At 35.9% G+C, this 23,523-nt stretch overlaps 1 protein-coding gene across 1 annotated transcript in view; it reads right to left on the minus strand.

Annotated features, from left to right (window-relative positions):
* Positions 1–19,261, minus strand: part of LOC121725883 (protein kibra) — a 65,894-nt gene extending 46,633 nt beyond the window's left edge. Inside the window, exons 1-2 of the mRNA XM_042113041.1 lie at positions 19,006–19,261; positions 214–323 (exon numbers count right to left, since the gene is read on the minus strand). Coding sequence (XP_041968975.1) covers positions 214–323; positions 19,006–19,133 — 238 coding nt within the window. The 5' untranslated portion in view covers positions 19,134–19,261. The remainder of the gene's footprint in view (positions 1–213; positions 324–19,005) is intronic.
* Positions 19,262–23,523: the final 4,262 nt, after the last annotated feature.

The raw sequence follows: 23,523 nt of genomic DNA on the forward strand, positions 1-23,523 counted from the left end.
TTAAATTATAATTATTATCTACAGCAAGTATAAATTCACCTGCGAATCAGTTATCAAAGCTTACAGCTGCATCTTTTGACATTTTTTGCATTACATAGGAAACACAGACGTTTCATGATAAGATTTTTTTTAATTTCCTTCAAAAGGAAAAGTAGCAAAGTCTAACACATTTCAGTGGTGATCAGAATTCAGAAGATTACAAAGTGTACTTACGATTGACATGATTGATATAATACGGTCCGATCTGTGGATCGTAGGCCTCCTCCCAGCCCAGCGGCAGCTCATTGCCGATGCAGTCCGCGAACGATTGCGGCTTTGTGTATCTGAAACAATGATTATTTCTTGTCACTACCGAGAACACTCAATTGAAATGATACTACACAGACGCGTTTGGTTATCGCCTGTTGGTTAACCTTCATCACTTGCTGAACCACAGTTCTATGTTTGATGACATGAATTTTATATCAACATCAAAAGAAATATCATAATTGAAGCATTTAGAAACATTCGAATGTCGATAACGCAATAATTAAAGAAGTTATCACCTATCGATTGTAAATCATTTAAAATATTAAAATATCTGATTATCTCGATCGTTAGATCGGCTATGGAGAATTCCATATAATATGCTGAAAACTTAGTTATATAAGTAATTGACTATTTTTTAACCGAGAAGTCAGTTTAAACGTTTAATTTTTATTACGTGACTATTTTAAGAATTTCCTGTTACTCAGACTGCGCAACAAATCTTGTTTATATGATATCGAGAGTAGAATTATATACCCTAACGAATGTGTGTCGTAAGAAGCGACTATGTCCTTGGTCGACGTTTTGGTTTTTTCCAATAATTTTTAAAAAGTACTCATTTTGAGCATCACCGATCGTGAACCTAAATGCTTTACTGGGTATTTTATTATCTGCATAATTTCCAAACATTGAGTTTTACTTTCCTAGGGAATAACTCGTTTAGTATGTGGAACCTTCAACAGAATATCTGACGCAATTCAACTTATTATGAAAGTCCGAAGAAAGCCTGTTGTCGCCTTTTCTCGAGGATCATTGCATAAAATATAATTTGTAATCAGTATGTAAAAGGTTTTCTGCTAGCCCTTCGAGCTCTCACGGCACAAAGAAACCAAAGAAACCAGATCTATTTAAATTACTATCATTAAAGTTAAATAAAAATAGCGTGACCCCGTTATTACTTCGAACCTCTCGACTGGATAATTTTGACTAGTTATTTAATGATATATGAGAAGCGAACAGTAGAGCCAACGACCAACGTATTGTTCGTGAATCGTTCGGAATTTACTAAATCTTACTTGGAAACTGGAATGGTGTAATTTTAGCTTCAATAAACTTTAATAAGTAAGTATTGTGTATTTTTAATAGGTACTTTCTTCATGCAGTGGTACTAGTATGTACGAATACGACGTGCTCGGTGTTAAATGCCTTATTCACAATATTCGTTTTAAAGATTTCCATTTCTATTACCCATATATACCTAAAGGTTATGGAGACTTATAATACTTAGAAAACGTTATTAGATGTCTTACACGTCATGGAAAGACTTCCTGGATAAGCCGAGATAAGCATAAAAATATAAAAGATATGTCGTCTGGTTGATACCATCATGAATAAGTATAGAATCTACATTGTGAACATAAAGGATTAATCCGTAGGCAATCTTTTGCCGGGCAAAAACAAATAGGCATTCCCGCTATAGAAAGCTGAAGGCATTCCTGAGATAAATTAAAGGGCGTATTCGAAGTGCAAGCATGTGGTCGGGCTAGGTGCAGATAATAGCAGCAGCAATTAATGCTGGCGGGTACCCGGGAGCTAGCAGGCAGGGCGTGGTCGGCAGGCGCCAGCGACCCGCTCCACAATTCTACATGCAGCAAGTTTCAGTCGCGCTTAAGTCGGCCGCCATCGGATGCCAAAACCATTTAACGGTTCTCGTGGCGCTTAATTCGCAATTTATTACTGGTATATTAACGAATTCCCATTTAATTAGGCTCACGTCAAGCGAGTGTTCATTTCGTATTTCACTACTATATTGAGAACTTGAGAATTTACATCGGCAGGTACCATAGAGTAATGCAGAAACTTCAAGATTTGTAAGATAAGAAGAAATGGTAACGCCATTTACATTTAAAGTTTTCAAAACTTGAATACTATTTCAATCATAACTTAGAATTCATTGTAACGTTACTAAATTCTATTTATTACTGAGAGACCGTTCAAGAACAGGTTTATTTACATTTGTGAATCCTACGATCTTACACAATATGGGTATATTGTGAGCCGATTTTAGTCGAGTCCTCAATGGAAATTCGTAACTTCCGTAAAGCTACCGAAAGTGCGGCGCGGGCGTTCGTTTCAGATCGCATGTATCGAGGCGAGAGTATGGGGAGCGCGTGCGTGTGCGCAATGCACATATACAATGTGTCGCGTGAAAAAGAAACAATTATTGTCGCAGCCGTGCGGCAGAGCGAGATAGGTAATATTTACAAAGTCACTGCATCGTGGTAGAATGGCAAAACCAGTCCTGTCAGCGGGACATCAAGACGAGTCGCGTTCTTGGAAACGGTGACCCGTGTCATGGAATCCCTAATCGCACACATGCACACTTTTACACGCACACAGCCACGCACCGAACGTTCACAAGACTATCGATTGCAGTGGAAAGAGGCAAAGTTTAAACAAATTGTAAATGTTACCATGATACAGGGTTACACAACGATCTTGCGTACACGATACATTCAGAATCGTAATAAAGTTAAATGTTATTATACTGATAATTGTCTCTAGTTAGCCATTGCATTCTTCAGATGTTATCAAATTATTTTATTGATAATTACGATCGCATAAGTCATACGATAAGTTGAATAATTATATTATTATAAATGGTATGCAATGTCAAATGTGATACACGCGCATTTCGAAATTTATAGTAAGTATATTGCTGTATAAGTTATTTTAATAGTATATTCAGAGAATTCTTTCTGTAATAATATATTCAGAGAATTCTTTGATGAAACTTTTAAAATAACATATTAGAATGACAAAATTACATGTTGTGTGCATCCGATATCTTTTAAATTAAAAAAATTTAAAACCGACTTCCAAGGTAAAAACAATAATTGTTAACACCCTTAATCGTATAATATGAACTAAAAAGTATTAAATAATTTTTCCTATCTAATAGTGCCTTATTCCAAATTCGGCTAAACCTCAGCAATTTCTGTACTCAATCTTCATCATTTTGAAGTCGGTACTAGATAGCTGTATCTTCAATTCTCTGCCAGAATATTTGAAACTTTTTGAACTGGCACCGACTTCAAAATTATCCATATACAACCATGTGACATTGGTGAAACTGACGTGGTAATGATAATGATGATTGTAATTTGCATATATAAGTAGCATAAGTACCTGGATGACCGAGCTTTGCTCGGTATAGCAAACACTCATTGACTTCGTGTTACTTAATAACGCCATCTGCTGGTCGTTAAAACAATTAGTTGCTCATAAGAATTGCTCGTTTAAAGATATAAGATAAGATATGCTTTCAGTTCTTAAAACAGTGCATACTATCTATAAGGAGTTCTCTTAGTATCTTTTTTTTTTTAATTCTAATTAAAGGACTTTATCGTAAAACGATAATGCCGTCCTCTCTTAGTATCTTCGAAACCATAGTATAGCATACCTTGGTGCAAAATCTTGCGTTTTGGTAGTATATGCTTAGGATACGTCTTCTCATAAAACTAAAATCACCATAATATGTTTCCATATAAATTTTGAGGAGTTCCCTCGATTACTCATGGAGCCCATCATCAGATCCACCTTTGTGAAAATGGGACCAAACTGGAGTGAAACCTAATATAACAAAACAAAAATTTTGAAAATCGGTTCACAAACGGTGGAGTAATCGTTGAACATACAAAAATATAAAAAAATATATCCACAGCCGAACATACCTCCTCCTTTTTTGAAGTCGGTTAAAAAAAATAAGGATATGCTTCAATCGTATAAGCTAAAAAAACGTTCTCGAAAATAATTGCAAATTAATTTTAAAAAAATATCAGTGTCAGATTGTATAGGTACCTAATAAGTAATAGTAAATACTAAATACCATTGCAATCACAAAATCTACGATTCATGAAATGCCAGCCCAACTTGTCCTGAACATCAAGCTATTTGTCAGCGAACTAAACATGAAAACGCAAGTGTACACTATTCTAGTCCAAATCCAAAAGATTAATGGTCCTCTGGCAAGTTGTCTTTTTCTATTTATGAATTCTAAGGTACACCTACTGCAGCTTTTAGTTTTGAACATTGCCAAATCCTGGATTACGTGTAAACTCCGCTCCCGTCTGGATGAAGGCGGTGCCACGCCGTCTCATACATATCGGCCCACCGACAGACGGACACGCACACCTACTTATGTTCTATTAATACCGGCCAACAAATATTTTAATCGAAATAGCCCGTTTTATGCACATACCATTAGGCTCAACAGAAACACATTTACTTTTCAGAACATTGAACTAGTCCACGACCGTTGCGGCTATATTTAAATATTTGCTCGTTAATTGTCATACGTATTCAGTTTAGGCGCCGAGCGAAGCTCAGGGACGGACACATCATACTTTGTTCCGAAAAAGGAAGCGTGTTAGGGTCAACGTGATTTCCTCTCGCATTCCGAAACGTTGACACAAGCTCCGACTAATTATAAACGAATTAAACATCTTGCAGTTCGAGGAACACTACCGGGTCATCTCATGCACCGGAATCCATTATTTGGGAGAATAAAATTTGGAGCGAATAACTTAAGCCTTTAGAGCTGGCCGTTTTTGGCACAATTTCTGGGAAGCACTTTCTTCAATTGGAATACCCTTCCTTATAAATATAACATAGTTACATACTGCTACTAAGCGAAAACGACGTTCAAAGAAGCAACCAGGGGTTACTGCAATACTAGTTATAATCACTTGAACGCCTCTGTGGTTAAGAGCGTGGCTCTTGACTCGGAGGTCGTGGTTTCGATTCCCGCGTTAGAAACATATTATTTCCGAGTTTGGTTAGGAGTTAGGACAATGCAGGCTGATCACCTGATTGTCTGTCAAGTAAGATGATCCATAGTCCATACGTCGGATGGCATGTGAAAAGTCGGTCCGACGCCTAAACTCTCGCCAGTCGTGTCGGTCTTCCGTCCCACTGGGTTATGAGAGTAAAAGGAATAAAGAGTGCTCTTGTGTACTGCGCACACGCTTGGGCATTATAAAATTACTCCTGCGTAACTGGCCAGGTTTCAATGAAACCGGCCACCGTCACCGAAACCGGTGTTGGAGTTATTATTATTATTATTATTTATAATCACTTTTTACAAGAAAAAGATATGAAACGAATAGATGTGCTGAATCAATAGAACTGACATTAAAATAAACGACCATAATAATTGCGTTTCAACGGTTGCCATGTTGAATTTCGGTTAGAATGTTGCAGTTTAAAAGTGACGGACAGGCAACGGATTACATAAACATTGAATGTATAGGGTTTCCGTCTGAATCATGATGCATACCAGTCAGCTTCGTCACGGCGCCCGTCGACGCGTGCGACACAATATCATGAACATCACGATCGAGATCCCATAGATTCAATAATTTTTTATTGTATCATATTATTATAATACAGTTTTTTTAATAAGTAGTTATTGTCATGTTTATGTAGTTAATAGAATTTTCTAAAGCAGTTGTGGTCTAAAAGCTATTCACAAAATATGAATAAAGAGGTAAAGTTTTGTAACCCTTGTAGTCATAAGACTAGATTTTAAAGAGACAGGTTTTTGACGGACTTCCAAAAAGGAGGAGGTAATACGTTCGGCTGTATGTATCTTTTTTTTAAGTTTTATTACTAACCATTGATATTATGTATCTAATAAAAGCTTATCGAACTACTTTGATTAGTGTCATGAAACTCATGATCCATGTATACACTAAGCTGATAGCACCAGAACTTTCTCATAGAAAGTTAAACATTAGGTTTATCCAAAGTCAAATCGTTCGTATGACGACGTTATTAGAGCAATGACTGTAAATACGGGAAATTAAACTCAAGCATTCAGAGTTCAGTAAAGTGGTTAAGTGAAATGGAAATTATCCAAGAAATTGTTGTAAATATTCAGTGTTGTGTATCATTTTCTAGGGTTTCATAAACTAGTTTTATGGTAATGGTTAAAAAAACCTAAAAACCCAATAACTTCTGCAAGTTTTTTTCAAACTGATTAAGTATAAACGATAAATTAATAAATTATACAAAATAGGTTTTCAAAGTGAAAAACTTATTTAAAGAAAGCTTCTGAAACAATTCCCCTTTGAAATTCCGTTTGTTCAGAAATAAATAATTCCTGTATTATAATCAAAGGGAATAAGAACATATTGTTATTTGTTAGATCCACATCTAAGAAAGTTCACATGGCGCAGCAGGCCGATCTTAGCGATCAATCTATGTTCCGAAAGCAATTCTTTTGTATATCTTCCTAACATCATTTCGGTCATTAACAATTTAGTTATACATCGTAGTTAATTAAAACACGGGCAATTACTCTCAATCTTATAGAAGTGACATTGTCTGTCACTTCTACAAGATTGAAGAGTAATTGCCTTATAGAGTAATTGAGTAATTAAAAAAAAGTCTGAAAATAAAATCAGAATGGGATGGAACCTTGTCGAAATAAATAGAAAATTACTTTTTGCAATACCTACTATTTTTTTACGTTTTTCGACACTACGGTTGGCTAGCCGCGTCAACGCGCGTCTCAGTTCCATAAAGTCGAATCCCATTATGATCGCGTGCGGATTATATTAGGTAAGGGGAAAAAGTTTCTTCGCATTTTATATATATGTCGCAGCCAACTGGTTTAAATAGCCGTTCAATCAAACAGCTAGCCCTTTGACTGAACAACGCCATTCAATCACACGGCTATACGTCGTTTAGCCGACTTGTTGACTACAACGTTCAACACTACAGCTAGACGACGCTTAGTCAACTGGTTTAATGGCAAATTAACTAGGGCGGTCGCCGGCTGCTGCCGCAGCACAGTCACAGTTCTAACCTAACCTACTTTTGGACTTTCTGGATTGTGTTTGTTTTTGTTTCGGCGGGGGGCTGCGCCCCCCGAGCCCCCCTTTTGCTTGACGACGGTCGCCGGCTGCTGCCGCAGCACGCTCGCTGCGCTCGCTCGGCTCCCTCTGTGTTGTGGTCTAAGTTCTAACCTAACCTAACCAACTTTTGGACATTCTGGATTGTGTTTGTTTTTGTTTTGACGGGGGGCTGTGCCCCCCGAACCCCCTTTCAGGGTGGCTGCGTCCATCCATTTCATAATCCCGTAATTTCTCCTCGAATATTTGTTGAAATTTTAATTCACTCGTATGTGCCTCCACAATTTTTGTCTCTTTAATAACACTTGTAACTTTTATTAACTACTTTCTTTCCGAAAAACAACCACAAACACCAACAAACACCTGCTAGTTGACGCCATATTGTAAATAAAACGCACCTAGCGCCGCAGCGGTGCGTGCTGAACTACTTCAATTAGACGGCGGCTTTTGAATCAGCTGTAGTGTTGAACGTTTTGAGCGACTAAAATATTCAATATAAAAGCTAGACATATGATTGAATGGCGTTGTCCAGTCAAAGGGCTAGCTGTTTGATTGAACGGCCATTTAAACCAGTCGGCTGCGACATATATAAATTCAAAACGATTTTTTATAAAGCTTATTAATTAGAATTGACTAAAGTATATAGGTGCCATTTTGTTCGATAACGTTTTGCCAACTTGTTAGTTTGCCAACTTGTAGGGGCATGATCCCATTGCTATAAAAATTTTGGGGCTTCTGATGAAAAAACTGCGACAAGTGGTTTTGGCAGTCCTCTAGTAATGTCAACCTAACACTGCCTTACGGCCGTTCCCAATATTTGATCTATCTCTGGTTTTGCCCTACTAGAGATAGGAATAGCTCACATTAGACATAAGAGACATATATTTTATGTCAATTGTGAGCTATTCCTATCTCTAGTAGGGCAAAACCAGAGATAGATCAAATATTGGGAATGGCCGTAAGGAATTCTGCAGCGACCGAAACAGGTAAAAATCTGAAGGTACAAGGACAGGACTATACGGCGGATGCATTAACACCTCCCAGCCAAACTCCCGTAATTTTTGCTGAGTGGCTAAAGATGTGTGAGGTCTAGCGTTGTCATGGTGAAAAACCACACCTCTTTTGTTGATTAATTCCGGCCGCTATCTCTCAACTTCTTGCTTTAATCAGTGCAGCAGTAAAGAAAATGAGTGCAGCAACTTGCTGCTTATGCTGAGCTGGGGTCAATTTTTGTGAGATCACACAATATAATGTAAATTAAGTATTGTACTGTGTCCTGGTTCTCTCGTCCTCTGTAAATATTGTATTATGTGATGTGCAAAATAAACTTTTCTTATTCTTAATCTCATCAGTTGTTCGCAGTAAAGTTCAGAATCGATGGTCCTGCCTGGCGGTAACAGCTCATAATGAATAATGTCCTTCCAATCGCACCACACACACGCAGCATCACCTTGTTGCGAGTTAACCCGGGTTTCCCCAGTCTATGAAGCCTGACCGGCCTTTGACCACGATCTTTTTCACACGTACTTGTCGTACGTGATCCAATTTTCATCACCAGTTATCAGCTTCTTCAAAAATGGTTCGGTTTCATTATGTCATAATAAATAATCACAAATGAGTACACGGTTCATTAGGTTTCTTTCGGTGAGCTCATGAAGCACCCAAATATCGCACTTTTTTGTGTACCCAGCTTTTTTCAAATGCACCAAAACTGTTTTGTGGTCAATCCCCAGTTCTTCAGCTATATCGTGACTACTAATATGCCGATCTTGCTCCACTTTTTCAAAAATGGCATCAGTTTTGTCCGTAACAGGGCGACCAGAACGACGTGCATCTTTGATATCCGGATTGAAAACGGATCCCATAAACATCACACATTTATTTCGCGGCTTGTGTTTTTACCTTTTTTGTAATAAAATTTTAAAATGTATCGAATTTCTTCATTAGATTTACTCATTTTAACAATAAGAAAAAATAATGAAAATCTCACAATTTACCTAATTTGAATTTGGAATTGTCTTCTGTAAAATTAAAACTTTTTTATTATACCAAAATCAGCCAGATACAATTATTATTGGTATAGCCCAACTCCCAAGAGATTTTATGACAAGTTCATTTAATTCATACGTACTATGATGCGAAAAGACTTTTTCCCCAATCTATTATTATAAAGTCGTGCCTTAAAGTACACGCGTTGTTTTGGGTAACGTTCCGTCACGCGCGGGGTCTAGAAGTACCCCAATATAAATATACATATATATTCAGATTTTTACTAATTTTTAAAACCCGTTTTATATTATAAGAAAATATATTATTTTATTTATGAAAAGCGCTTATAAATAATAAACTAACCATTATTTAGACAGTAAAGAACATTTTTGTGAACTAACCAATTTCGTGCAAGGTATTTTTCGGGCACATGTTTAATGTACTAAAATTCAACAAAAATTTATACTTCTAACTTATTATTTTTTCTAATAAAATAAGACTTTGAAATAAGTAATCAAAAGAAAAAAACACACTCAACATTACAGACAAAAAAAAATTACAAACCTTGAAAAGTACTACCCTAAACTAAAATTATTTCATGAGTAGGCAAAGTAAGTAATAAATTATTTTACTGAATAAGGCTTGCAAATAGTTTTACAGCAAGGGTTACGGACAATAATAATTAGTTCTGGGGCAATAATAGCATCTTCGCTTCATTTTTGATGCACTAGGTCTAGCTACCTCTAACTCTTCCAAAATGTTTTCAAAAACTTTCAGAGTCATTAAAATTGTATATTATGATTTGTGCAATTTGATTTTCTTTTAGTCGGCAACGATTTTTTCTATTTATACAAAGTGAATTCAAAAAAAAACAAACAAATAAACACATAACCAATGTGAAAAAAGTATACAGTTAAATCACGGGTGGGGTCTGCAGGTATCCCCACATATGTAAAAATGTAACTTCTCTTAGCAGATTAGCGGAGGACTTTTACTCACTGAAAGACATCGCGTTGCATTGAGATTAGCCGAAATCGTGCGATCGTAACTTGCCAATTTAAAAAAATACCGTCAAAAACAGCGCATGGGGTCTGCGTAGACCCCGCCCGTGACGTTAAAGGTTAATTTTAGTTTTATTTTAAAGTAAATTTTTATAAAAAATAATAATATTATGGTCGCTGTAGAGAATTTGTATATTAAGTATTAAGTATTAAACCACATTTTTTTATTATGAATGCAGTCTTCTTTTAAATGATCTACAGAACATGGCTGCATTCATAACTTAATATTATGTAATTTTTTGTGGGATTATAAAACACAATTAATGTTTACAGCGTCCTTATTATTATACATAAGTACTTAATATTTTTGTTTTTGGAAAAAAAATTGGCTAATGCTCATGACCATAATTATACATTTACAAAAGATAAAACAGTTTTAACAATATATTTAACATAACCATTTAAATATCAAAACGATTACAGGTGTTTGAATTCCGCAACGGGTACCTTTTAACACACAAATAACTAACAATGCCTTATAGAAACAAGGTGCTTAATAGAATGGTGCCAGATATGGAAAGATATTTCGCCCACGCTTCAATAGTAGTTTATGATTTATTCAGAAGTAAGTATTAGAGACAAATTGCTGTGTTGCCTTTTCGGGGACCTTGTAGATTGACATTCTATTGATACAATTTAACTTCTAACTACTGATTCTGAAAACTGTAACTGTATTCCTTCTATTTTTTTAGGGTTCCGTACCCAAAGGGTAAAACGGGACCCTATTACTGAGACTTCGATGTCTGTCCGTCTGTCTGTCGGTCTCCAGGCTGTATAACTCTTAAATAAGATTGTGTATTTCTGTTGCTGCTATAACAACAAATACTAAAAACAAAATAAAATTTTATTTAAGGGGGCTCCCATACAACAAACGTTATTTTTCAGACTTTTTTGCTCGTAATCAATAATGGCAACAGGTAGGAACTTGAATTTTTTACAAAGTTATATTACTTAGTTATATTATGTGTACTTTAATGTTTAATAATAATATTAAAATAAAATGAAAAATTAAGGGGGCTCCCATACAAATAACACAATTTTTGGCCTAATTTTGCTCTATAATGGTACGGAACCCTTCGTGCGCGAGTCCGGCTCGCACTTGGCCGATTTTATTTATAAATTGTGGAACTATGTATTGATCATAAGTCTTAACTATTAAACTTTTTTCTACTAGATGATCCGGTGAACTTCGCGTCGATCCCCTCTTAAATCCTAATATAAAACTTCACTGGACTTCCACTAATATATTTTCAAGACAAAAATAATTATCAGCCAAATCAGTCAGCCGTTCTCGAGTTTTAGCGAGGCTAACAAAATTTAAAGTTATAAAGATTATAAAAATAATTAATGCAGCTATATTATAAACAAAAGTAAAAGCAAAAACTTTTAGAGAGTACCTAATGCAATGATTGCGGTATGTTAATTTTATTAAACCAAAATATGTTGTGATGAATGGATACTCGTAATAAGTAGAACCAATAATATATTTGTGCTTTTTCTACAATTCCGATACAATGACGCCATTTTAGTTTTTAGAAACGCCAACGGACCGCAAACAACTTATCAAATTGCGGAAACTTGTATGGGCGGCATTCCTGACTTGTCCTCTACTAGTAAATATTATGCAAATAAGGTGTATAGTGTCCTCTTAGTGCGTCAAGAATAATAAAATTTAGACTTTTTATTAATAAAACACAAGAGAATACATTGATGTGGAGATATAATTTAAAGGCAATAAAAGGTTTAAATTGACGAAATGTAAAAGAATAATGAAAATTTACAATTGGCCTGTAGTCTAAAAAAGTCAACAGTTCCTATTTTAATGTTGTAAAACGCCAAATACAGAGCAGTTAAATTATCAACAATAATGGAACAAAATAATATAGTCGTCACAGTTGAGTAAACAACAGCAATGTGACAACATGATAAGAATGGAATGCCATTTCAGATTAGAAACAGGAGTAACAGTATCGTTATCATAATTGCATAGATAAGTGGAAATACTCGTCAAAACGTAACTGTACCTCATATTTTAACGTTACAGCCTAAATAAGTTGAATACTCGTACATATAACATAAATTGTCGAAACTTACAGGAACTTTATAAGTATCTGATTCTATGACGTTTATTAAAATAAGAAACCAAGAATAATTTAAAACATAAATGTATATGTAATCCAGATTATTTATGAGTATACTAATACGCGAGCGAAAACTTTGGATCGCTTTTGACGAAAAATGCGGAAACGTAGGTGAATGAAATTTTGCAGTTATAATTTATATGGTGAAGGAGTGCAATGTGTAATTGAGCTAATATTAATTTGAAATTATGCTTTTAAATCATATACATTTTTTAACCCCCGACAAAAAAGAGAGGTGTTATAAGTTTGACACACTACAATGTGCACACTACCATCTTTTTTAATGTCAAGCCTATACATACGAATTATAGGTACCTACTCGTTTGTTCATGGTTAAAGTCTGTTGTCAAATTAATAATCGGCCAAGTGCGAGTCGGACTCGCGCACGAGGAGTTCCGTACTATAATTACAGAGCAAAAATAGGCCGAAAATTGTTTTTTTGTATGGGAGCCCCCTTAAATTTTTTTTTTTATTTTTTTTATTAGCCTATGCTATCCCACTGCTGGGCAAAGGCCTCCTAATATTTACATTATTTTAATTTTATTATTAATTATAGAAGTACAAATTTAATTAAAGATTTTGTGAGAATATCAAGTGCCTTTTTTTTTGTTGGGGAAATGTGTTTGCGCATCCCCGGCAGTCTGGGGAGGGCTACCGGGGTATGTGGGACTCTCTGGGGGCGGAGGGCCGCGCCCGGGCATACCCACTAAAACCCCAACGGTGTTCCTGCTCTTCCGCTTAAGGCAGAGCCACGGGATACGCGGAATTCACAACCGCGACTCTGCCAGAGAATATCAAGTGCCTAAGGTTGGGTTGCACCAGAGGCGTGGTTATAGTTAAAGTTAAATATGGCGTCCAAACACCCCATATTCTCATACGACATCTGTCAATTTTTCCGGTTATAGTTAAGGTTAAAGTCAAAGTTAGTTGGTGCAACCCAGTCTAACTGTTGCTATTATTGATTACAAGCAAAAAAGGCCAAAAAAACACTTTTGTTGTATGATTGCCTTTGATTGTATATAGGCATCGAACTAAAAAGTTCCTTAAAACAATAATATTATATAACATCTTCATAAAATAAAATGTATTATAAATATTATAGCATCATACCTTTTTGTTTAAGTAAACAAAATATTAATTATTTATATTTTTCAAAACTTGTTTGTGTTTTAACAAATTATTTGAATTAATTAACATAGTAATAGAAATAAAAGAATATACGAAACGCGTCTGGCACAAAATCGCCAAGGACATCTTTATCTGAACGGTATGCGCAAAGTAAACAATGTTGAACGCTTTGCTTCAAACAGACCGCGCCCTGCAAATCCTGCAATTATCCAAGTTTCTAGCCGATCTCGTCTTAAAATATTTGTTACTGATTCAATTACTTTGAAGCGGTAAGAAATATTTTAAAGCGTCGAAGTAAATATCTATGGAGACATACTCTGCGTTACATCCGAACTAAAGAGTAGAACTTCACTATATATTACTCCACAAGAAAAAACGATTTAGCTTCTTTCTCGGGATACTTTACACAAACTCAAATTCTAAAGAAACAAAAGCATGTTCCCTAATAATATAGGAGTGGAATTTATAATTACGTCTGATTTTCTATCATGTGAATCTACTATTGAGTCATTTGGATCAAGGAACTCTGTAAATTGTCCAGCCCCTAACTTTACGGTTGAAAGCGTCCGGAGTGCGTGGGAATAATAAAGATGCTTTACACGTACTTAAGTTACACAATATTCATAAGGTAGAGCTACTGGCTGGCTCAATCAATATTACCGATATAATAAAAACAAATAGTTTTTTTTTTTTTTTTTATGAAATAAGGGGGCAAACGAGCAAACGGGTCACCTGATGGAAAGCAACTTCCGTCGCCCATGGACACTCGCAGCATCAGAAGAGCTGCAGGTGCGTTGCCTGCCTTTTTAAGAGGGAATAGGGGAGGGTAGGGATGGGAAGGGAATAGGGGAGGGTAGGGAAGGAATAGGGTAGGGGATTGGGCCTCCGGTAAACTCACTCACTCGGCGAAACACAGCGCTAGCGCTGTTTCACGCCGGTTTTCTGTGAGAACGTGGTATTTATCCGGTCGAGCCGGCCCATTCGTGCCGAAGCATGGCTCTCCCACGTATAGTACAGATTCCCTAGAACAAATTTCTTTTTTGATTACTATCAAGCTAATTTTTCGGGAGTAGCTTCATTTTAATAAAACGAACAACAATTTCCTCTGGAAATATTCTCAAAAGGGGTACCTAACAGACATAGAAAGGATTTAAGATTTTGATTTTATGGTCCAAAAAATAAATAATTACTTCATATGGATTGTTCCATTTGCAGCACAATGTTATGTAATCAAAATACAAAAAAATCTGCTGGTTAGGGTTTCGTTTTAGGCTCCCGTAGTCAACCAAGTTTTGTTGATTACAGAACCCTAAAACGGAACGGTGCTCGATTTTTTCGGTTCGTAGGGTAACCAATTAAAATAAGGGGAAGTTAAAATCATACTTAAAAACAATAGCGGCATACAAGTTGTCCCCCAAAAAGATATAAAACTTACACACGGCATCTGGTCTCAAATATACATACATTCTTAAGTATTTTAGCTATCTTCGCTATAAAATATATTAACTTTGACAATTTACCATTTACTCTGGATCGTAACGTATCATTTACGATTTGCAGCCACTTATGCAAAAATGAAATCAATATACACATTTTGTTAGAAATTATAATGTGACGTGCATCAGGTATTAAATCTCACGGGCATAAAAATGCAAATTCATATCGACGCATTCCATTACATGCAGATATCAACTGCGGTTCCCACATTTTGCTATTATAAAATGCGCATACGCGTAGGCATCCGTGGATATTTTCACTCGTATGGAATTATGCATTAGAGGATTCGAACGCTGAGTGAAAATGCGTATGATATAATTAAAGTAATAAAGGCTAGCATCACGTAGAAATTCCCACTGGTTCATCGTTTGGAGCATTGTCTTCGACTTGCTATACATACAAGGCAATGAGTACCTTTTTAATGCGTAGCTGAATGCATTATTTTTTTCTAAACGCTGAAAAGACTATGTACTGAAGTTAATACTACTAATATTATAAAGGCGAAAGTTTGTTTGGATGTATAGATGTATGGATGTATGGATGCTTGTTACACTTTCACGCAAAAACTACTGAACGGATTTTAATGAAACTTTACAATAATATAGCTTATACATCAGAATAACACATAGGCTACAATTTTAACCGACTTTCGAAATGGGGGAGGTGTTATGTTCGTTTTCTTATGTTCAACGATTACTCCGCCGTTTGTTAACCGATTTTCAAATTTTTTCTTTTGGTATAAGGATCCATAAGTAATCGAGGGAACTCCTCAAAATTTATAGAGAAACATGGGGTGACTTCGGTTTCGTGAGAAGTATTCTAAGATATACTACCAACAAGTAAGATTTTGCACCGAGGTATACCTGGTATACCGTGGTTCGGAAGATGCTGAGAGAACTCCTGATTCTTTATAGATACAAGTTTGGGAGTTTCGGCGTTGTTTTAAGAACGGAACATCATCATCACTACCATATTATAATTTATACCATGTTATTGGTACTTTTCAGAGTCTTTTAGATCGAGACTCGAGTTTGTCAAATGTCAAGCGATAATTAAAAAAAATCTATAGGTACCTACCTGATATTATAAACCTGAAGAGCATGTTTGCTTGAACGCGTTAATCCCAGGAACTACAGGTCCGATTTAAAAACTTATTTCAGTGTTAGATAGCTCTTTTATTAAGTAAGACTATAGACTAAGACTAATACAACCGAAGAAACTCAGGAAAATGTGGGAAAAACGGGGGAAATATTAGAAATTACTAACTACTGGAGCAATTTTTAAGGCAATATTTGACACAGATATAGAGTAGAGTGTAGACCGAGTGAAGAGAGTAGGGACATAAGCTATTTTTTATAAGAAAATGTACGGTTTCCGTAAAATTCCTAATTTACGCGGGCGAAAACGCGCGGGTCATCTAGTTTTCCATAAAACCTAAGCCCTTTGCATATTTCGTTTGTTTAACCAATTTAAAATTTAGCAGAGTTTTAAATTGTGTATCCAAAAATAATTAGATTGTCCATTTAAATTGTTCTTCGCAGTTCGCTATAAATACCGCGTCGAATACGGACGAAAATTACAAAAATTCTATCTTGGGCGACATTCATTAATTTAAATGGTAATTCATCCAATCATTACAATGAAATCGCTATACTTTAGACGAAAATAATCTTGTCATTATTTACATTCCAATGCTAAAGAGATTACAAAACACCTACGTCTTTCGTCATTATGGCTTCAAAAATTAGCTTGTAAACTTTAAAATAATAAACTATCCGTTAATAATGATTAAAAGCATGTATCGGATTTTATCAAATAAATATATATATATGAGATGATATTATTACATCTAATTTCGGAGGTAGATTTGGTAATTGGAACATAAAGAACCAAAATTCCGAAATTCGTAAATTGATAGAAATTGTAAGCAAAATCAGAGCTGTTTGATAATAATTTGTACGCAGTTCAGTTTTAACCGGTCACTGGCTTTACTATTGTTTATTTTTGTACGAAAAGTTTTGTTACAAATATTATTAATCGCGTCGTTGCAACGTATTAGACACAATTTTGTATTATTTACAGCTTGGCAAATGATTAGCACAGTTTTCGATGAAGCTCCCCTTTAAAAGGTTAATATCATCGTATGAACTGGAGACATGGAGTGCTATTTTTAGCGTAAATAAATTGGCTTAGACTCAGTTTATTGTGTGCGTATTAGCATTCGTATTATACATATAATATTTATTCGTATTCCGTACGGATTGCTATGCGAATTTATTCATAATAGTAAGCCTCGTAAAAATGTCAATTGTTAGGTTCTATAAAATATCACTTAAAAATTGAAGCCATCCTGTAAACTCTTTTTCAGCTACTATTTTCAATTCAGTATACCTACGTAGGACTCTTTCTTCGTGAAATATTTTCTTATTTTTTTTAAGACATAGAGAAGAATATATTGAAGTAACAAATGTGTTCCACCAGTAAAATAATAATTATATACTTACTTACTATAATGTAGTTTATACAAAACTATAATTTTAATTACATATAATAATAACTTCTACAATCGTTGCTTAAAGTAAGAGAGACAATTACTGATAGCTACAATCACTTAAAAATAAACAACTATTTTGTATGGCACGATCGTAAACATGTTTCCGGAGAGACTTTAACATTTAATTTCATTATATAATCACGATCGTATTAATTACCGAGTATCGAGACCCATACCATGATCGTATGGAATGCAGTTCGCCAAAAGGCTCGATAAAAATACCAATTTATGTTTCCTCTCCGTCCAATTTTATTATGTGATATGTCGACAATGTAATGGAATCAGATACGGATTTCTTACTGTTTTATCAACTCGATCAGATTCTAAATGCGAAAGTTTGAATATTTCCAAGTCAAAATGGGAACGTGGAACGTGTGAGTCTCAGTAACAAGGTAGCCGTTTATAGTTATCAACCAACGTTTTGCTAAGACATCAAGCTTTCCTTTGCACAGCCAATAATACGTTTTGTACATGATACATAAAAAGTTAGATGCATGAGTTAAAATCAAAATAGTACAACAAATACTATTTTGATTTTAAATGTGTGATTTTAAATGTGTGTCAAATAATAAAGTGGAAACAAATGGAATTAATGGAATGAAGTCATTTAGCATTTAACTGTAAATTATAGAGTGCAGGTGGAGATAAGGCCAACTTTTTAGGACAATACAGGTGCCGGTTAAACTCTAGTAAGCAGATACAGCTAGACATGATCGGTATTTAATAGGGATGTGTCGTGGAGCACCTGCACTTTGACGAGGTGTGATGGCAGCGGGTGTGCGGGGCGAGGGCGGGGGCGCGTGCGCCGCTTTAGAAAGGCGCGACCATCGCCTCAGGCCCGGGCCGCATTCTACGGCTTGTCATTCACACCGCACAACTTGCCTATGCATTGCATTCCATCTCCCACCGCCTTCTCCACATATCTAACTACATACGCACGCACACACCCGAAAGCTACATGAAGTCGTCAATACGCCAATATACGACATGAAATGTTCCATCAGATTTCTGCGCGAGATCATAATATAACGCTAGAACATTACTATGAACCAGTTCCGTGGCCTCATTATGCCCGTTCAAACGCCGTTCACTAAATAAACAGAGCCATTATTAACGAGAAAACTGAACACGACTCGCATTCCAAAGGATAACAATATGATAACCATAATTTGTGTTTAGGTCATTTGTTGTTAGTCAATTGTGGAATGTCGTGTGAAATCGAAACAGTTGCGGATGCTTTTGGATAGAGGGCGATACTATCGCGAGGAGAATAATTTGTTTTTCGCAATTTATTCTATTTTCAAAATGTGTTTACATGTTTGTAACGCTATCAAAACCTACAGTGAACTCGTTCCGTCGATAACTCCCATCAAACGTAGGAAATTCAATAGGAATACATTTGAAATTGCATTGGAATGTGAAGTTTTGACATGGGGCTCTATACGGGTTAACACTTCTCTCGGAAAACTTACCTGTCTCGCGGGTCGATCCACGTCGTTTTTCTATTGTTATGGTCGATGAAATACAGTTTTCCGTCAAAGTCCCTCGCATAATCCCATCCGTCGGGCAAGGGTATCTCACCGTTTCGTCTCCTTGGCATATTTCACTGATTAAATCCATTCAAACGAATAACGAAGCACACTCGCGAACTAGCTACACGGCCATGTTGAATACCTCATTACGATGAGTGACGTCACGCGGGATCAGCCAATGGCAGTAAAGGGCCCCCACGATGGAATGCGGCGCGTACGCGATCACGAACACAGTTCCACTCGTCAATCGAAAAACACGTCGTACACGCGACCGCTCGGCGCGAACCCGCGTCGCTGACTGAGGCGCTCGGCCTAACCGCCACGTTATCACAGTTCATGATAATAATATCCTCGAGCATCTAATGTCTAAATGCATTCCTTTTGGCCACAATGTTTACATTAAACGCGTTGTCCTGGCACATACGTCGACGATGTGAATACACCTCGTGCCGCGTACGGCGTTATGCTGCAAAGTAATCATCCATATGTAAGCAAAAAGTATGTTGGTATATACCCATTCAATCTATTTACGATTCCTCTATACCTACTTAGCTATATCTGCGTAGAGCGCATTCCAACGCACAAGTAGACACATTACAGATATTGTAACTATGTACACATTCGCTCGCAATAAAATATACCTCTCAGAACAAATAAACATTTTTATTTGGTTTGAGATATAAGTACCTTTACTAAAAGACATTTGTAGGATTGGATAAGAATGAATAAGTATTGCTTTTCCGATATTTTACTAAAGAAAAGCATACACAGCATACACTGCATACACATAAGATTATGATTGATACTATGGCACGCAGGTAGGTGCCACATTTTCATAATAAGTAACTATTAATCACTAATCGCTTTTTACTATTTTTGCTCCGAATAATAACAGAGACCAACAGTGATTTTAAAATATAGTATAATCTATCTCTCTATCTCTATAGTTAGAGAGAGCCAAAAAACGTACATACACACACGAGAGAACTACATTTTCTTGTATATCTAGTTCTTGCCTGCTAGAGTTAGTGTCTAAACACACTAGGCTGAAGTTACGCGGCGTAAATTCTGCATGATTACGCCCGCAATGTAGGTATTTTATATTACCGTTCACCGATGACACACTATACCGTCGCGTTCCATCCGTATTTTGTATGCGTTTGACATTGCGGACGTAATCAAGCGGAATTTACGCCGCGTAACTTCGGCCTAGTATGTTTAGACACTTAGAGCTGCTCACAATATGGTCATTGTGTGGGTGTGCGACTTATGGCCTGAATTCACCTGGATTAGTGATAACTTATAAGTGCAGATGATTATTGCAGGCTGTTACTTGTTAGTAATCAGAAGAAAGTGTGGAGCGCGACTGATTAGTGCAACTCCTTTATTTTCTCCTAATCACTAATCACCTGCACTCGCACTACTCAAAGTGAATACAGGCCCTTAGTCGACTATACTACTTCTACTACCACCACAGAATAGGTACATATTAGTACTTGTACTAATATGTATTCTGTGGTGGTAGTAGAAGTAGTATAGTCGACTAAGGGCCTACTACGTAAAGGACATAAGTAACGAACACGGCTACTATAAACAGCAATTTAAATAGTAACATAAACATAGAAATTTGGTAATCTTTCTGAATAAGCAATAGTAAATATAGCAAGCAAGCGTAGAAACAAAGCAAATCAAACTACATACCTCTTTTTCCGAAGTTATGCAAAAAGCAAAAAGCAATGTGAAAAGCAAAATTATTAAAAATATACTATAGAAGCATTACTTTACATTGTGTAACAAAACTAAGTGATAATATTTTAGCGTGTGTGTACACTGTACATAGCATCGTCGTCTGTCTGGCCCCGTGCTAAGTACCTGAAGGACTTGTGTTACAGGTACCAGACAACGGAAATATATTAAATACTTTTATACTATACCTACATATATTCAAGATTTTTATTATATCATACACATATTTAATACACATCCAGACCCGGGAACATTGAAAACTTTTTGTTCCGTCGGCGGGATTCGAACCCGCGACCCCCGGCTTGAGCTACCGACGCGCTCACCACTGAGCCACAGAGGTCGTCAACTTTTGAAAAAAAAAATTCTCTGACTTCATACTAATCTGACCTATACTTAACAGGAAAATCATTATAACTTCTAAACTATCTGACTTAGAGCATTAAAGTAAATAATTTATTTAAGATGAAAACCACCTCTATCTTTTTAAAACAAAAAAGAACCAGTTTAATGCGCTAGGTTTTTCACAAAAAGCCATGAATTAAAAAATACACAATTTTTTATCTTAAACTTTGGTTTTTCTATGTTTAATTCCACGAAATTTATAACATATTGCCTGTGTAAGCGTAGTCCACAAGTTTAACTATCAAATGAGACCTTTTTATCTTCATAGGATATTTACATAAGAAGTACTGGTCAGATAAGTGTGAAAGCCCGAGAAAAACTAAAATGGCTGCGATTTTACAACCGTGAGAGAGAGAAAAAAATTGAGAGCCAATTTGTCGATAAATATGCCATAAATCATGACATTAAAGGTTCGGACACCGGTGTCGGGACACATTGTATAGAATTCACTGTGAAAACAGCAGTGCTGAAAGAGTTTTTTTTTTAGTTTTTTATGGGAAAATGACGCTGGGGCGCTTGCCCATAAAATCGCAAAAAAAGTGATACACAGTAAAGAAGGAGGGAGGGGCACTTCGTACCCTCCAATGTAGCACCAAATTAAAGAGCTTGAGAAGTTGAACATTTTATTGTATGACGAAAAATCTCTAAACCATGGGAGAAAAAAGTTAATGAGTTCATGATGTTTTTTTGTGACTTTTTCTTACCTTCTACCCTCGATAACTTTTTTCTCCCATGGTTTAGAGATTTTATGTCATACAAGAAAATGTACAACTTTTCAAGCCCTTTCATTTGATATATTATGTCTCAACGTGCTACAGCTTGGGTACGTACCATACCAAATGCCCCTTCTTCTTTCTTAAAGCGGAACTCCTTATACACACCTTAAAATATTATCACCTTGTTTTGTTACAGCCTGTATATTCAAGAAATGTTTTGGCAATAGTCGATGTAATATTGACAGAATGGTATAAAGATTAAAGACTAATTACTACAAACTGAAGTAAAAAAAATAATCTTACGTCAAATCGCTTTTTACCTGTATCAGTAAAGCTGTTTGGGAGGAGTACCATACTAACATTGTGACATGAGAATTTTATATATAAGATAATATATATTGCATTAACTTGATTCCTTGACAAAAAGTAAAGCAAAAGTGTTAACAAGTCAGATGGCTACACAATATTAGTAAGGGGTACACCTGTACCTTTTATTTTATTTTAGGGTTAGTTATTCTAAGTTAAAATATTGTGATAAAATTATACAATATTATTATTTATTGCATCAAAGCAGCGTTTTGTTTAACAATACTATTAATGGAAGATTTATATAGATACTTAATAATAATATACATTAGGTATGTATATACATTACTTAATATACAGTAATATATTTTTAATTTTAAATGTTTGATACTACTGCGGCCTAGGATAATTACCATAGTCCCTAAACATAACCTAAACTTAAACTCTTACAAAGATAATATAAGACAGTATATTACATAATAATATAGGTTTGCTGTCTTTATCTCTCACATGGCTTATCCAATGTTCCTGACAAAGACAAGCAGACCAAGAATAGCTGCTGTTCCCTATGTAAATAGTTTTTAATAGTAGGCATTGGGGTTTATGCCTTAACCCATCAATCCCCAAGCGTCAGCCGGCTGCCGCATAACAATTGAAAATATATTGTGTCTGCGATACCTACAATGGAGGTGTTAATTGTTTAAAAATCAGATCAGCAAATACTACCTACAGCCTCTTTAGGTACACTAATTTTAATAACTATAGCAGCGATAAAACCTTACCAGTGTCCTGATATAATATAAAATAAATATTTTGTACAAGATTAGGGGACAGATAATCAAACGGTTCACCACCAACATCTTTTTATTCTTTTTGTCAATTCTTCTGAATCTGAAAATTTGCTGGTTGTATTGTTCCAAAAATACTGGTGGTGACAGTTCGTTTTAGAGTTTTACTGTGCGTGGTAGAAAGTTACGCGAAATTACTTTTTGTGTCTAAGTCTAAACACACCATGCCGAAGTTACGCGGCCGAAGTTACGCCGATAATATGTACGTTCCGACGCATTCGGCTGATTTGACACACGAGAGCCGAAATTCAGTTGCGTAACTTTGTCCGAGTATTCAGACCGCCGCCGAATTGACGCCGAAAAAAAAAACATTACCGCGTAGTACATACATCTCAATGATTGCCGTCGAATCGCTGCCGAACTTACGCTAGACCGAAGTTCGGCTGTACGCTAGTATATCGCGACGTAATTTCGGCATGGTGTGTCATCGGTAATTTAAA

The sequence above is a fragment of the Aricia agestis genome, chromosome 4 (assembly GCF_905147365.1).
Source record: "Aricia agestis chromosome 4, ilAriAges1.1, whole genome shotgun sequence".
NCBI classification, from domain to species: Eukaryota; Metazoa; Arthropoda; class Insecta; order Lepidoptera; family Lycaenidae; genus Aricia; species Aricia agestis.